At 50.7% G+C, this 17,488-nt stretch overlaps 1 protein-coding gene across 7 annotated transcripts in view; it reads right to left on the reverse strand.

Moving 5' to 3' along the window:
- Positions 1-17,488, reverse strand: part of Rnf220 (ring finger protein 220) — a 222,915-nt gene that overhangs the window by 6,941 nt on the left and 198,486 nt on the right. Inside the window, exons 1-4 of one of the 7 annotated variants that reach the window (XM_021200156.1) lie at positions 10,627-10,879; positions 10,447-10,489; positions 7,193-7,314; positions 6,727-6,859 (exon numbers count right to left, since the gene is read on the reverse strand). In XM_021200156.1, the coding sequence (XP_021055815.1) occupies positions 6,727-6,859; positions 7,193-7,314; positions 10,447-10,489; positions 10,627-10,680 (352 nt within the window). In that variant the 5' untranslated portion in view covers positions 10,681-10,879. The other 6 variants (XM_021200157.1, XM_029539842.1, XM_021200152.2 and 3 more) reach the window with 6 other exon arrangements.

Below are 17,488 nucleotides of genomic sequence, written 5' to 3' on the forward strand. Positions count from 1 at the left end.
TCATCCCAACTAGGACCTGAGCATCCTTCTATCTCAACTGTCTAGCTTAGGATCCATCAGAGAGGAGAGAAGGCTGGCTAGGGCCAGTCAGAGCCACAGAGTAGGACCCACAGCCTGGCTAGGGCCAGTCAGAGCCACAGAGTAGAACCCAAAGCCTGGCTAGGGCCAGTCAGAGCCACAGAGTAGGACCCACAGCCTGGCTAGGGCCAGTCAGAGCCACAGAGTAGGACCCACAGCCTGGCTAGGGCCAGTCAGAGCCACAGAGTAGGACCCCAGCCAACCCTGATATGGGCCACCAGGTCCTTTGCCAGCAAAAACACCAGGCAGCTGTTCAAATATTTGGTGTCTGAAGCGCCTGACATTAATTATTCATCTCCACCTCACACAGCCCAGATTCCTGGACAAGTGCAGTTAGAAAGGGATTAGAAAGGGAGACCCGGGAGGATCGCATGCACACCGCCTCTCAGAGCAGCCTCCAAGGCAGCTAGGCTGGGCAGGGCAGGCTGAGGCCAGAGACTGCTGATCCCCAGAGGGCATTTGGCACAACCAAATGCAGACTCTTGGCTAATGTAAAGGATGAGCTACTAAGGCCTCACCAAGCCTGTTTAATACACCAAGTGGCCTCTGACTCCCAGAACATTGCCAAGGTCGAGACCAAAGAGCTGTCCCTGCATCTTTGTCCTTGTGGGTCTCAGGTGACATCTTACTAGCCTGACCAGTAGCTCTGCCAGGGACAAAGGAAATGAAGGGCTTTCCCCAAAAGGGTTAGAAGCATCATCTTTCGCATCAAAGAGGAAGCTTAGAGCTCTGCCCAGTCATCTCAGGAATGTGTTCTTTCTGCCTCAGCCCACTCAGCCATACAGTCCAACGAATTCTCTCTGCTCCATATCCATCGATGGTCCCACTGCATACACCAACCAGGCCAGGCTCCACCCTGGTCACTTTGCTCCAGAACTCCCGTGTGGTGTGCAGACACTGAGACTGCCTGCCATGTCCTAGACACAGCTAACGACTTTCCCTCATGCTCTTCAGTACATCAGGATGTACTTTCCGGCAGTCCCTTCTCCCTGACTCTTCCCCTTTATCCCTCAGTCTATGGTCTAAGATTCATTCCAGCCAGCCACCCCTGAAACTAGTCAGTGCCTGGGCTCTATCTTCCTGACAGTCCTCATTTGGCGCCTACCCAGAGGGACTGACACACTTGAGGCAGCAGGCAGGTCAGCAGCAGAGCCATTAAGCTGAGAAAACACCAGGTTACAGCTCTGTCTCCTATTCACAGCCAGGTGTCCTGACAAGCAATTCCCACCCTGAGGGTGAGTGGCACCTCTATAAACCCTCTGACAGTTTGGGAGACAAACTCCGCCATCAATCAGAATGTAGCTATCAGGTTCACTTACAGCCTGTACCCCATAAGCCCTGCCAAACCCCACCTCCTCCGAGTCCCAAGTGCATGCAGCTCAGCAGCAGCCTCATATGCCCTGCCAGCCTAGCTTAGCCACGCTTGTGGTGGGAGAAATGGAAAAGTCTTTAGTACCACCTCTGAGCTCAAACACTTTCCTCTTGCTCAAGGGATGACCTTTCACCTCCTACATTCTTTCACCCTTCTAGAGGCCATCCTACCTGGCCTGGTAGGAACAGTTTCAGGGCCTGGTCCCCATCTTCCAGGTGCTTGAGTGGTCCCTTCCTTGATGTCCAACTCTCAGACCATATTTATTGTGCCAATAACTGTTCCTCACCACACTGCAAACTTCAAGGGTCACAAGCCTGACTCCACTCAGAGTCATCGACAACACACACACATCACAGCAGCACTGGCTGAATACTGACAATATTGTCCCATGTCTTATGAACCTGGCAGCACAAGGAAGACCAGGCCTTGTTGGTCAGTGCCCAGAGCAATTTATCAAGTCTTGCCCCAGTTTGGCAGCAACCTTCTGTTCTCACCAAGGAGCAAAAAAAGGGGCGGGCATGATTCGTCTAAAAGGCCTTTCTGCCTCTGGCCTGAGCAGTCTTCTACTCCGATGCTCATTCCATCCCCCAGCTAAGACAGATGTGGGGAACCTCTCCCTATTCCCACAGGTGTTCCCAACAGGCTGCCACCACCAATTTTACTCTGGTACCAGCCCCAACCTGCTTCAACCTCCTTCCCAGCACATTAAACTTTATTTTCTTAATGAAATGTCACTTGCTGACTTCTGGCAGAATCATAATAAAAAGAAACGGCCATAAAGCCATTTTATGCCAAGAGCACCCCTGCCAGCTTGCCCCTCCTCCACCTTGGAGAAGCAGCTCCACTGTCATTTTATGTTCTCAGCTGCTGGAGGATCCCAAACCAGTACTCAGAAGCAAGATGGCACAGACAGCTCCCTTCCAAGTCTCTGGCCCCTCTTCCACAGAGCTCCGGGAAAGGCAGGCAAGCTGCTGCTCCTGCTATGCAGCGAGCAACTTGGTCCCTAGGACCTCCAAGACGGGGTCCAGACCAGCTGCTGGTCACCAGGGAGGACCCTCTGCGACGGTTCTGCTCCAGATGAAAGGGACAAAATGGCTGGCAAACCAAGTCTGATGGGCAACAGTGGCTGGCATGGTTCCCTTCCCTCGAGTAAATGTCTGCAGCCCAGCTAAGTGCAAAAATGATATGTAAGTCTAAATTTTATGAAAATGATCCTGCTTCCATAAACTCATCTCTTCCTGAGCCACCGAGGGGGGAGAATCAGTGTTAATTTAATCAATTGATCAAATGATCGATTGAGAAACTGGATATGCCCGTTTACTGGGGGCAATAACATCCTGGAACCTGAAACCTCAAAAAAAAAAAAAAAAAAAAAACCTTGATTTCCTCACCTGCCGCTCCCAGCCAAGCCAGAGCCTGGGGAGAAAGCGAAGTCTTGGGGCTTCTAGAGCCCAGTGCTTGTCTACAAGGAGGGCAGGGCAGCAGCTTCCGGGGAGTTTTACACTGGAATTAGTTACAGATGCAGTTACGGTGTCTTGTGTAAACGCCATCGATTGGGGAGCTGACAGTCTGGGGAGCTACGATGCGGGACAATCAATCGGCCTGCAGTGTCACCTGCCACCTCGCTGAACAGTTGACAATGCAATTATCCAGTGTGGAGGCAGGGAGTTGGCGTGTGTCAAACGCACTTAGCCACTTTCCGGGCCTTCTCGATAACGCGTTTCACTGCCTCACATCAGGAGAGTCACAGAGACAGCCGCCGCTTAAACCATTGATACTTGCTCTTTCTGCCGCTACTCCCTCAGTTCCAGCTTAACAATTGTGTTCCAAAAGGTGATTAAATCCTGTCCAGTGCCACAGGGGACAGAAGAAGCCTTGCTCCTAGCCACACCCCTCCCAACAGGCAGCCATCATAAATGGAAGGAGGTGGAGTCAGAAGGCAGGCAGCCACCTAACCCTTCCATTCCAAACCTGTTTCCAGTGGTTCACTGTTGCAACTCGTGTCACCCACAGGACTAGGGGCACAGTGGCAATCAGGGACATTTTTGGCAACTAGGGTTCCCATCTTGGCCCGTGCCTGTGGAGTCACACCTTTCACATTCTTGTCTCATAATCTGTTGATTAATTTTATCAACAGTTATTTAAAAGAGCTGTGCTGAGGCTGCCTCTACCTGCTGTTCTCTCGTAATCTAAGACAGAAACCCTGGGCAAGACCTGGCAGGGCAGCAGCCCTCCACCACCACTGCCCTAGCACCCTGGCTTCCCCAAGTCTAGACAAGTAAATTCTTACTGGCAACCTCAGCACCGACACCTCTAAGATGGAGGAGGTAGGGAATGAGAGGGAAAGTGATCCCTTACTCATTGGTCACATGGCTCCTTGACAATGGAGGTCACATGGTCACGTTTATCCCAAGGCTGCCTCTCTTGTGGCCCATTTCTCTAGCCTGACGACATCTCTTCTGCCTAGGTTTGGCAGAGTACCCCAGAAAAGCCTCTCTTACCCTAATTGTTGGTATCTTTAGATGAAGCATTGGGCCCTGGGTACAGCCCATAGGCAAACACCAGGAGCAGTGCGAAGACCTGAGGTTTCAAGTAAGCAGGCAGGCAGCAGCTCAGTGCACAGCCCAGAATGCTCGGAGACCCGAGGGTCAAGCGAGCTGCTCTCTACAAGACTTTCCTCATTTCCTCAGGCTTTATTTCTGTTTCTTAATCTGTTTGTACTGGGAGGCAGAGGCAGATGAATCTCTGAGTCTGAGGCCAGTTTGGTCTATACAGTGAGTTCCAGGTCAGCTGGGGTGACATAGTGAGATCTCATCTCTAAATAAGTAAGAGTCTATTTGTAGACGGACCTCCCTCAACTTTCTCTTGCTCTCTTTTGTCCTGAGACACTGACCTTCCTAGTCATTAACCCCAGGCTCTCAAGCTCACAGGCTGTTCTTCTGAGCCAAGTGTCTTCACTAGGGCTCTTGCTTGACCACCGCCTCCCATAGACTACATTCAAGGCAGCTGGTCTGACCCACGTAGGAAGCTCTGTTGAGGATGACGAAGGGACCCTAGTCTGGGAGGAGGGACAGTTCTTCGATTCTTTCATATCTAACAAGGACAGCAATCTCTGCTCCGTCAGCACGCACAGTACAGCTCATCCTGCCGCTGCCTCCCTCTCTCTGAAGTCGGCTGGGCAGCTTCTTCGTCTGGCGTTATCACTCCCTCTAACCGGTCTTGGCAGGCAATCTAATTCCTCCTGAAAAGGTCACCGCCATTTTAACTGCCTTTCAATCACATTAAGCAGGAGCTGCCCAGCTTGCGGCCCAGCCCGCCCGGCGGGCGATCAATGCACTGCACTGACACCGGCAGCCTGGCAGGGCCACACCCAACCCCCCAAGAGTTGGGCCTATTGGTCCTGGCTAGGGAGGGTCGACTGACAGATGGTCAGCTTTTGCAGATGGGCTTCAGGGGCAGAGGCAGTCAGGATCAGCCAGGGCCTCTCTTTGATAGCCCCTCCCACTGAGGAGGCTCCACTCTCTGCCTCTTGGCCCCCGCTGATCTCGCTGTAAAACAGCCTTTCAAGTCAGCCTGTCTTTTGACTGCACTAAGCTGTTTAAGAGGCGGCAGCAGCTTCTATCAGGAAAGCTGGAGCAATTCTCTGCAGATAAAGGCCCCTCCGGCCCCATTCCCTCTTCAAGTCTCATTCTCGCTCTCCAAATCGCTCAAAGAAAAGCCCTCTTTGAACTCTCCTCAGGAATTCTTGAAAGGAACAACCTCACAGTGTAAACACACCCAGAAAGATGATACCTACCCGAGGCCTGAGAGCGCCTCACACCCGTCCGCTGGTGCGTCCCCATGCAGAATGGCTTTGCTTAAGCATTGGGCCCTGTGCAACTGACCCATTCAGACACTCCAGGAGCCCAAGAGCCACAGGGTCCTATTCCGTGCCAACAAACCTAGGCAGCAAGTGGCGCTGCAGTTGTGTGCAGAGTTGCAACTGACAGCAGAGCTCATCCAGAACTGACTCAGTGGGACTGCCTGCCACACCTGACCACACACCCTAGCACCCATGTGCATCATTCCTGGGCTCATGAGCGCCATCCTTCATTCTTGCAAGGCTTCAGACCTGCTAGAGCCCCAGGACAGAAATGCTCTGTGCAATGAGAACTAAAGCTGTCCACCTAGGGGGTGGCAACAGTTTGGTTTAACCCTCCTGATTTACACTCTGACTTGTCTTCAGACTGGTGGGCACCACGCAAGAATCTCAGAGGCACAGTGCCCATCTGCACTGGATGGCACTGCAGAGACTTGATCTCAGCACGAGCCCAGGTGTCATGGGTCTACAGAGTAAAAGGCCCTCCTTTGAGCCTGCTGTGAGATTCCCCAGAGACCACACACAGTGGCCATCTCAAGGGTGTTGCCCAGAAAAACAGGAGGCAGATGGGATGCAGCCTGGCTCTCTTAATGACCACAAACTGCAGTGCCAGCTGTGCTTTACACAGAAAGAGGAAAGCGCTAGAACCAAGAAGCACTTTTTTTACCTCTTTCTTTTGCCCATGGCGACAGAGCTTGACAAGAGGACACTGACCCTGGGTACCTAACCAATTCTTCTGTCTCATCTAGGGGCAACCCTTGTCTCAGGAGCTAGGAAGGGAGCAGAGATGGGTAGGGCCCTGCAGACTCTGAGGCAGCGATTGGGGAGAGCCCAAGGGAAGCAGGGAGCAGCTGAGCCCAGGCCCCTCTTCCTTCAGGGCAGAGGGCGCCATGGGAGAAGAGATGGGATCAAAGCTAAAATTAGATTCACCAATGAAGCTCATGGGAGGTCAAATTTTGCCATAACTCACTCTCTCCTCTGTAACTGATTTCCCTGACACAGAGCTGGGGAGGAGGAGGAGGAAAATCCAATGTGTTTGCCTAGAAGCCCTGCGGGCCCCTAGTGCTGGAGGTGTACAGCAGGTTGCTGGATTCTCATTTATCAGCCTTAAGAGGGATGGAGTGATAAATGCATAACCGTCCCTTTAATATTTTATGCAGGTGCTAACGCGGCTTGGCTGTCACCTTCAATGCATCACCGGAGGCTGAGAGCCCCCCTCGTCATTGCTAGCTTGCAGCCTCACAATTCCATTTCCCCACCCAAATACATCCACTTTAATATGCACATCACAGGCTAGGTAGCACGGTCACAAAGGAGCCCCACGAGCAAGAGCTCGCACGTGGTGGAAATGATGACCAGCTACCAGAAGTGACCTGGTCACCAGAGTGCCACCGCCCAATTGTCAGCTGCTTTATACCTCGGAAGCCACCTTCCAGGAGTGTGGTGGCCCGTATCCGCTTCTGCCCACACCACTCATACTCCTCAAAGCGGTTGCTGTCCGCATGCTCGATGTCCACAGCATCATCTTCAGCCATGCAGGAGCCTTCCCTCTGTGAAGAGCAGAGCAGGGTCATGCAGTGCCCAGGCCATCCATCCCTACAGCTCCCACAGCCTGCAAGGAAGGCACAGCCCTAGCCCCTGCTTCAGGATACCAAAGGGCTCCCTTGAAATAACACTCAATACGGCAATCAAAGACATGGGTCTCTTCCCCATAATTTTCCACGGGAGCCCAAACAGGGAGTGGAAATGAAAGCAGAGGAGAGCAAAGAGCAGAGCGGCTGCTGAGAGCCCAGGGAGAGCCCAGGAGCCCAGAGATGAGGCGCAGTCAGCAGCAAGTGTCAGGGGAGGGGAGGAAGGGAGGTGGGCGGCCACAGCCCCTCTACCTTAGCCAGGCAGTGCTCCACATGCCTACTCATCTCCTGCTCCGATCCTGCCAGGGGGCGGCTGCACAGGGGACATACCTGCCCTTCATCTTGCTTCCTCCGTTTCATTTTCCCAATCCGAGCTGCATGGAGAAACAGAAAATAAGGCACAAAAATAAGTGGATGCTCACTGTAGCTCCATACCTGAGTGTCACAGGAGAGCTGACACACCCTGCCCCGATGCCGGCCATCGGCCTTTTGTTCGGTGCCTGCTGTCCTCAGGGGCCGGGACTTGCTCCTTGGTGGGCCAGGAAGTGTCTACTCAAAAGCAGCCCACCCTTCCGAGCTGCAGCGCTCAGTGAGTCCAGCAGGCGGAGATACTCCCTGTAGTCATGTATGTCCCCAGAAGACCACTCACTCAGGCTTTGGAAATACAACCCTAAAGACCAACTTCCTGGTTAGAATCCCAGGTTACTCGGAAGCTTGAATTGATCTGACTGACTCACCCTTTAGAAGCTTCCTTTGTCCCAGGGCCAATGCCCCCAAGTCTGGCACCTAGCATCCCTCTTAAGATCAAGACAAGAGCAGTACCTTGGATGTCTCTACTGATCCCATTTTACAAGAAAAGACACTGAGGCCCACTTGTAAAAGTATAGCGTCTGGGCTAGACTTTGGGCAGGCAGGTCAGAGGACCCAGGGTACCTGGAGAGGGCAGGCCTTACAGTGTTTACCCAAACCTGTCCCATCACCTCTAATCAGTACAGAGGGCTGGCAGGCCCCAGAGGCAGAGGCCTGCCTGCCATGCTGTCCCAAAGGGGACTCAGTTCCAAAGTGCACACTGCAAGCCCACAGCACTGCTAATTAATGCTGAGAGATGCAATCATTTCTAATTAGCTCACTAATCCTTCTCTGCAGCCCTCCTGTCATTGAAGCAGGAAGGGGTCAAAGCAAGAGATTCTTTCCCTTTTGCCACTCCCAGAATGCAACAGCAGGCTAAGTGAAGGCCACTGTGAGGCCAGACTGATGGTGGACAGGTTAGGGGGCTTGTCAAGCAGGGGAAGGCTTACTACTGAGGGGCCAGGAATAACTTTCTTAGCTATGCTGACCTTGAGGGGTCAGGGGAGGGAACCACAGGTCAGTCTATATGCTAACGGATGGAGGGTCTCCTGTATGGTAGTCTAAGAGCCAGTACCTCACAGAGAGGTTCATTACATCTACATCTTGAAGCAAAGGTTGTCTTCCCACATCTTAACAGATGAAGAGACCTTATAAGGAACACGTATGCCAAAAGTATCAAAGGCAAAGCAAGAAACCAGGCCTGACTCTACAGCCTAGGATGTTCTCCTGTAGCAAGAGCCTTCCCACCTCAGCCTTACTGCTAAGACTGACTCCACAAGTCTGTTCCAGCTAGGGCTCCGGCTTATGCCTGTTGAAGATCTGAGGTAGGGAGTTTCTCTAAGGCAGAACAGCACTAGAAGGAGCCAAGCCAGAGGGAAGCCTACCAGGCCAGAGAGCTGCACATGAACTTTTAAAACCTAGATCTGGCGTCCACCCCACCTCTCCAATTCCCTGTGTTTCTACTATGGAGATGTGACTGTATTCTGGGCCCTCTGTTCATAGAGATGCAGACCCCCTGCTTTGAATTTTAGGCATAGGTAGGCTTGACACTGCAGGGCTAGGGACAAAAAGCACTCAAGACATCAGAAAGGCATTGGACAAAGGCTCCAAGAAGTTTTTGGAAATGCAGTGTGGAGTAATGTACCCACAAAGATCTCTTACAGTCTCATCCAGTCTTAAGGTACCTCTTTGGGTAAGAGGTTGACTCTGTAAAACTTAGTAACTGAATCGGGATTTGGTGGCTCAGTGCCTGTGCTCCTACAACTTGGGAGGCTGAGGCTGAAGGAGAGCTATAAGTTCCAGGCTAGCCTGGGCTAAATGGGGGGCGGGGACACATCTCAAAAAAAAAAAAAAAAAAAAAAAAAAAAAAAATATGTCTAAAAAAAAAAAAAAAAAAAAAAAAAAAAACACAAGACAGAAGATTCTATCACTAAATGAAGAAATGACTGAGCATGGTACTGCCAGACCTCCTCCTTGCCCAGGACACCTAGGTCAGCAGAGGAACCCTTGCGGTGTCAGAAAACTATCCCGATGGGCTGGGTTTCACGTGGAAATTCCTAGGCCAGCAAGGCAGCCTTGGCTCTACCCTCGCCATTCTTGTAAGCCCTGAACAAGCTTCCCTTATTGTGGTAGGGAGTTTAGTTCAGTCCCTAAAGCTGTCTCTACGAGTCAAAGCCTTTGACATGGCTGCAGCAGCGAAGGTTTTGGGGATAATCAACCTTTAATCACGGCTCAGCTACACTCGTTTGGTGATATGAAACAAACGATCTTCAACTCCCAGAGCCTCAGCGTCCTTATTTGTAAACCGTGTAGTATTTCCCTATGTGCTGAGACTTTCTACAATGAGTACTCTTTCTTTTTTTTTTTTTCCACACTGGGCTAAGCTTAGAGGTGACAATCAAATGGTAAGGGCTGGGGATCTTAAACATCCACGCTCTTACTCACCAGCTGGCCCAGAGACCCTAAGCCCTTTACAGCGAACCCCAACTTACACCACACCTCAGTCAGCACAAAAAGCTGGACCATTCAATTGTGTTCAGCAAACAGGAATGCTCCAGAGGTTTGGATCCAAAAGGGGGGACCGCCAGGTAGTGCATACGCGGCCTGCTTTCAGAAAAGGCCTCTAAGAGCTGTCGAGCCCACGCTGATCACCTTTGTGAAATGTGGGCCGACTGATAACTCAAAGAGCCCTGGGACGAGTTAGTTCTGTTGCCGTGGGAACTCCAGATCTCATTGCATTGTCAAGTCTCAGCAGAGAGGCTGCATTCACACTACTGGGCACTGATTAAAAACTAGAAGAAAAACATTCTCAGCGCCCTGCCGACTCGTATAGTGAGGTCCCAGCAGTCTGCAAATTCAAAGCTGAGCTCCCGAGTGGAATTGTGTCGCTTGTTCCTCATTCTCCGACACTTATTGTCCCCCAGGGTTCTTTCGGCCCTTTAGAGAGGCTTGGGCACGAGCCGAGTCCCGTAACCCTCCATTAGACAGACGGGGAAACTGAGGGCGGCAGCCTTGGTTTGCACTCTCAGACGCTGCGACTGCCAAGAAGTCAGGTGGCCCGATGATGAAGAAGAGACCCAGGCAAGCCAGGAGCGGCGGGCAGTGGAGGAGGGAGGAGGCCGGGGGTGGGGCGGAGGGAGGGGCCGGCCCGGACTCACCATTCAGTCGGGTTTGCCGGTTGGCTCGCACTCGCAGGAAGGTCTGGGAGAAGATCCCGGGCAGATGCAAAAAAAGAGAGAGGAGAGCGTCACGCGCGGCCCCGAGTCCCGCTCCCTACCCCGGGCCCCGACCCTCATCCAGGCCCGCCCCGCCCCCAAGCAGCCCGTAAACAAACCTACTTCCTCCCTCCCGCCGGCACCCCTGCTCCGCCGGCCGCTCCGGGCCCTCGGCATAGCCGCCCGGGCTGCTCTAACGGGAGCCCGCGGCCGCCGCGCGGTGCCGCCCCAGCCCCAGCTTCCGGCGCTCTGGGCTCCGCGGCAGCCCGGCCGGCAAGGGCGGCGATGCGGGCGGATTCCCCCCGGCTGCCCGGCGGCGGCGGCACCTCAGCTCCCAGCACCGGCGGCGGCCATGTTGGCCCTGATCACGTGAGCCGTCGCCGTAACGCGCCGGAGGTGAAAGTTCACGGGCTGGGGGGGCTGGGGCTGGGGCTGGGCAGACCCGGGGTAGGAAACGGCGGCTGGCAGGGCGGGTCACTACCTGCTGGGGCCGGGCCCCTCCTACAGCCCCTAAGGACTCTCCGCCCCAGCCTGGGCCGCCCACTGGTGCTTCCCATCACACCACGCTCCTACGGCCCCTGACATCGGCCCCGGGAGCCCTGCTTTCCGCGCGCGGGCCCAGGACGGCACCTCCCAAGGGATGCTTTTCCGAGGAGAAGGCGTAGCAGTTCCCGGTCATCTGCGGGGCCTATCTCCACCAATGCCAACCGGAAGACTTCCTCACGCCTCTAGCCCAGCGCAGGAGCCCTTGCATCTCACCCCCTCAGGCCTTTCCTGGAGTTCCCATAAGCATCAGGTGCCCATTAGGCTAACAGCGATCCCCACTAGGCGCCTTTCTTCTGCGTTCCCGGTAGCACCTGTTGAAGCCCGCTCTAGCTGTTACCTTTGATTCACCTTAATAGCATTCATCCCTCACCCTGAATCTTCTGGATTTTGGGAATCCTCCTTTAGATATTCAAATTTTCTTACCAGCATCTCTGCTCTAGCTCCTGCGCAACCTGCCTCCACTAAGACTGCATCCACCTCTACCCTCCTTTTCGCTTGTATACATTTTGGGTTGGTGGGCTCCGGAGCTGACTCATTTGGGCAAACCCCAGAGCCTAGAATGCCTCCTAGCTATCGGAGGACACCCCTCAGGATGTCTTCAGTGACTGCCTCGTCTTCAAACGTTTAGTTTATATTAGCTCTCAGTCGCCGGTGTTTCGCTGCTCATTTCTTGACCTCCAGTGTCCCTCCCTAAAACCAGTCCTTCACTCTACATCTTCTGTGCAAAATTAACGTGTTTCTTTTTCTTTAAATCTTTCAAGGGTTTGCCACAGAGAACATCTGCAACTTGACCCACCTGCTCTACCCTGCCCTGCCTGCTTCTCTAGTCTGTTGTACCACACCTATTCCATCCTTTGTCCCCACCCCTACCTCCCACTCCCACCCCGACCCCTCACCCCCTGACTGCCATGTAAAGCTACCTATAGATCTTTTGAACACTGTGCTCTGTGATAACCACTGCTCAATGCAGTGCATCCATCAGGACTCCGACAAGGCTTTTTTTTTTTTTTTTTTGGTACCCCATTGGTTGTCTCTGAGTTTTCTTAGAAAGTTCCTTAACTTTCTTCTGATCCTATGTATTTTCACTATTTAAGTGTTTTTTTTTTTTTTTTCTTGGAAAGCAGCTCATCTCTGTCTAGTCACCAAACATAGGTTTAGCATGAAGGAGATATAGAGATATATAAGATAGCAGGCATGAGTTAAGGCCTGGGTCAACGAAGAGCTGGGGAACTGCCAGAGCTGGAATATAGAATATCCCTTAAAGGCCCATGTGTTAAAGGTCTTGGGAGGTGGTAGAACCTGGAAGAGGCAGGGCCTAGTGAGAAGTCTGTGCCATCGCAGACCCACAGCAACAACGCCAACCAGGAGCCAAAATAAACGCTTCACTTCAGGGATGTGTTACAATAGTGGAAATCTGGACTAACCCAGGGACATAGCATACCGGACATACAGCTTCTGTTTCAAATTTTAACTTGTTTCTCACAGGTTATATTACTAGGAAAGTCTGGAGACCATGGATTCTAGCCCTGACGGTGAAGCAGCATCGCGGTTAAAGTGGGTTAGACAGGCAGCAGGGGTTAAATGAATAGGGTTCCAAACCAGTGCCCTCTGCCTAATTCAGTGATTTGTTTGTTTTCCAGTGTTAGGGACTGAACCAAACTGGGGCCTTGGATATGCTAAGCAAATGCTCTACTATTGAGCTACACAGCCATCACCGTTCATTATTTCAGTTTGAAACAGGGCCTAAGTTGAACCTTGAACCTGAGCCCAACCTGGCTTCAGCTTGTGATCTGTCCCATCTTAGTCTCCTGGGTAGTTGGTAATGCCCAGCTGCCAGTGATCTTTAAAGTCCAGCGTATTTGTCTGGCATGGCAGAAAAGAACAGGAGACACCCAGCTAGTTTCCAGTTTCACGTCCTGCCAATTTCACTTTCCAGAAACACATCCAAGGGAGTGGTTAGCTTTAATTCTGGGAGCATTCGCCCGCCTTTTCAATAAAACTGAACTTTAAACAGGTCCCTCAATACACTATCCCGTATGATCTTAACACACAGTATGGCCTTTATCTAGAATATCTTTTCTTTCTTGTGCTCCAAGGGGACTTCTACCCCTTTTCTGTCATTGTCCTCTCCGTGGGACTTGTGTGATTTTCCTTTCACAGTCCTTGGAAACTTACATCTTCCCTTTTCATCACATTTAAACTCAGCCATAATGAAGGCAAGGACACTGGGCTGGGCAGAAGTAGAACCAGATAAACATTTGAGCCAAGGAAGGCTAAGACAAGGTCTTTGCTTTGGAGGAACTCCAAGTCTAGTTAAGAGTCTGATTCACTGTGAGAGATTAAATGTGGTCGCTGTTCTTTGTGGGGTTTGCTCCAGAACAGCATTTACACACACACACACACACACACACACACACACACACACACACACGCCCTCTACTGAAAGGCTGACTTTGGGTCTGGCTTCGCCCAGTAGACACTGATGGAATTGATGCTGTGTAACATCCAGATTCTGGTTTCAAGAAATCTTGCAGCTTTGGTCACTGTTTTAGTGGGACACTTATAACGACTGCTAAGACTAGAAGGTGAGAAGTAGCTAGCTCAGTTAGCCAGACTGGTTGCCCAGCATGCATGAGATTCAAATTCCATTGTCCTCCTGTCTCAAAGGAAGAGGGAGGGGAGGGGGAATGTCATGTGGGCAGGACAGCAACCAGGGGCAGTATAATTAAACACGGGAGGCCAGTTCTGAATGAGCAGCATAAGCAAGGGAATGGCTAGTCAGGCAGGCCTGTCCGTCCTATCACAGACACACCTGTGCATCGATTACTGCTGCATTATTTACAGTAACAAAGAACTGGAATCAGCCTAGATATTCATCAACAAGAATGGGTAGTGAGGGGCTGAAGAGATGGCTCAGCACTTGAATTGTTTTAGCCGAGGATCTAAGTTCCGAGGATCTAAGTTCCGTTCCCAGCACCCACGTGGTGGCTCACAACCATCTGTAACTCCAGTTCCAGGGATCTGACTCCCTGTTCTGACCTCTGAGGACACCAGGTATTCACATGGTGCATATATATGCATATATAACCACTCATATACATAAAAGTAAATCTAAAAAATTTAAATAATGGAAAATTAAAATGTATAATATATACACTGTTGAAGTGTGTGGGTGTGTATGTAGGCCAAAGATCAATGATGAGTGTTTCTTCTAGCTCTACTTTACTTATTTTTATTTTTTTAAAGATTTATTTATTTATTATATGTAAGTACACTGTAGCTATCTTCAGACACTCCAGAAGAGGGCGTCAGGTCTTGTTACGGATAGTTATGAGCCACTATGTGGTTGCTGGGATTTGAACTCCGGACCTTCGGAAGAGCAGTCAAGTGTTCTTACCCACTGAGCCATCTCACCAGCCCCCTATTTTTATTTTTTTAAAGATTTATTTATTTATTATATGTAAGTACACTGTAGCTGTCTTCAGACACACCAGAAGTGGGCATCAGATCCCATTACAGATGGTTGTGAGCCACCATGTGGTTGCTGGGAATTGAACTCAGGACCTCTGGAAGAGCAATCAGTGCTCTTAACAGCTGAGCCACACTTTATCTTTTGAGATGGTCTCTCATGAACCTGGCAGCTGGCTGATAAGCAAGACCTCAGGATCCCCCTGCTTCTACTTCCCAAGTCCTAGAGCTATAGGCACCAGCCTGTGCTGTCTGGCTTTTTATGAAGGTTCTGAGTTACCTGTACTCAGAAGGGATCCTAAACTCAGGTCCTCATGTTTACAGAGTAAACTCTTTACTCTGTCAGCCATCTCTCCAGCTCTGAACAATGGAATTTTATCAGCTTGTAAAGCAAAATGAAATAATGAAATTTGCAGGCAAATGGGTAGATCTGGAAGGTATTATATTAAGTATATTAATGTATATATAGTACATTTTAATTTTCCATTCTTTAAAAATTTTTTAGATGTATTTTTTTTTAAGATTTATTTATTTATTATCTGTAAGTACACTGTAGCTGTCTTCAGACACTCCAGAAGAAGGAGTCAGATCTCATTACAGATGGTTGTGAGCCACCATGTGGTTGCTGGGATTTGAACTCAGGACCTAGGAAAGAACAGTCAGTGTTTTTAACCACTGAGCCATCTCTCCAGCCCCAGATGTATTTATTTTTGTTTTTGGGTGGTTTTGCCTATATATATATATGTATGTGCACCATACGAATACCTGGTGTCCTCAGAGGTAAGAACGGGGAGTCAGATCCCCTGAACTGGAGTTAGAGAAAGGAGGCTATGGGGCACGGGTGGAAGTCGTGTCAGGAGGACTGCAGAGAAGATAGGAGGAAAATCAACAAGACACATTACATGGGAAATGCCACCACAAAACCAAATACTATATATAATTTAAAATTTTTGAGAGAGAGAAAAGGGAAATATTAATTTATGCCAAGTCAACATATTTGGGGCTGAAATATTGTATGTTGGTATATAATGGACACATGTGTGAGTGACCACAGTACAGGATAACTGTGCTGAAACATGGGACCCAAGGGGTCATGAGAAGAGCTAGATAATCTGGGCAGACTCCTTGGAGGAGACACCGTTTCAGTAGGATGTTGATGGACAAATAGAAATTTGTGGAGTAAAGGATTCCCATCAAAAGCGGCTTGTCTAGAGAGAGAGAGAGGAAGAGGACGTGATCAGGATATGGGCAGTTTTAGTTCAGTGGATGAGGCCAAGAAATTGTGGGACGAAGTCTTACAAACAGAAGCCGGGATTACAAAGTGGATCCAAATCAGGGAATGCCTTGGTGCCATGCAAGGAGCTTGGACTTTAGCTTATAAATTGCTTAATCTGATTTGTCATCTAAGAAGGTACTTGAGAATCCTTGAATTCTAGAGGCCGAGGCCAAAAGATTGCATGGAGTGTGAGGCCAGCTTGAGTTATACTCCAAGACTCTGTACCAACAACCCCCGCCCCAAAAACCCACCCTGAAATGTTTGTGTCCAGCATCACATAGCTATAACACTAGCACTTGGGAAGCAGAGGCAGGGGGACCACTGTGAATTCGGGGCCAAACTGGGCATCATGGTGAGAAGAGAACCTATCTTAAAATAGGGAAGGCAGTTTAGGGTCTAGAAAGGGGAATTCTGAGGGGTACCCGAATGTGCTCTGGAGGATTTCACACCCCCTGAATCAGCTGCAAATAATGCCAGATAGAAATGTGCGGGCTCGGGTATGCCTCATGTGTGGGCTCAGGCGCGCCTCAGATGCCACAGAGAATATAACACACGATTCTGAGGACAGGGATGGGCTCAGGGAGTTGGGTCAGTTTCTGCTTGGCGGCTCCTCCCCGCTCATGTACTCAGGCTGCTGGGAGCATGGGGTGGGGACTGGTCTCCGAGGGCAGGCCTCTCCATGCCTATCCTTTGGAAGGGAACTCTGTGGCCAGGGTTCTGTCACCTTACACCAAAAGTCCCTAGAGTCAGGTCGTATGCCTCCGACCTTGTTGACTGATCAGTGCAGTTTTCCAGGAGCTGACTAGGGTCCTCTCTCAAAATAGGGTTCATGGGGCTGGAGAGATGGCTCAGCAGAGAACACTACAGAGGACCCAGGTTGCTCCATGGTTGCTCCTAGCACCCATGTCTGACTTCTCAGAACCCCCTGTAACTCCACCTGCAGGAGATTCAACGTCTTCCATGGGTACATGTATACACACACACACACACACACACACCCCTTGCACAATTTAAAAACAAACTGGTATCCATGGATGCATGGATATTTTTAATGTGTATTGTTGTTTTACATATATGTATGTATAAATATATGTATGTGTATGTGTGTGCACCATATGTGTGTGGAGCCCACAGAGGCCAGAGGAGGATGTTAAATCCCTTGGGACTGGATTCTAGGTGGTTGGAAGCCCAGGGTCCTCTGGAAGAGCAGCCAGTGCTCTTAACCACTGAGCCATGTCTCCAGCCCCTTGGGTTGTGTATTTTAACCCCACACTGAGGAGATGCCAGTGGAGGATAGGGTCTAGCTTACTCTCAGACCTAGACAATTTTGTTTTCTTTTTTTGAATGGTGCTGGATAGATCCATGCTAAGCAGGTGCTCTGTTGGTGAGTCACATTTCCAGCCTCCAGCTGTGACTGGCACTCCACTCTGGAAGCCGGGCATCCCAGTGCCAGGCTGTCCACTGGGAGGCAAGGGTTTCTGAGAAGACACCATTCTTTACTTCCAGCCAAAGTTGCCTGGACGTCAACAGGGACCCTGGCTGTCTACCCAGTTTGTCAGTCCCTGCTGTTCTGCCCTTCCACGTCAGGTGGGTTCTTTTCCCTTTCAGACTGAACACCTGAGAAGTCCTGATGCCACTTAAACAAACGGTTCTTGGAGAGGGCTCTTGTTTTCTGCCATCTGAGTGGGTTCTTAA

Source organism: Mus pahari, chromosome 6, assembly GCF_900095145.1.
Source record: "Mus pahari chromosome 6, PAHARI_EIJ_v1.1, whole genome shotgun sequence".
Taxonomy (NCBI): domain Eukaryota; kingdom Metazoa; phylum Chordata; class Mammalia; order Rodentia; family Muridae; genus Mus; species Mus pahari.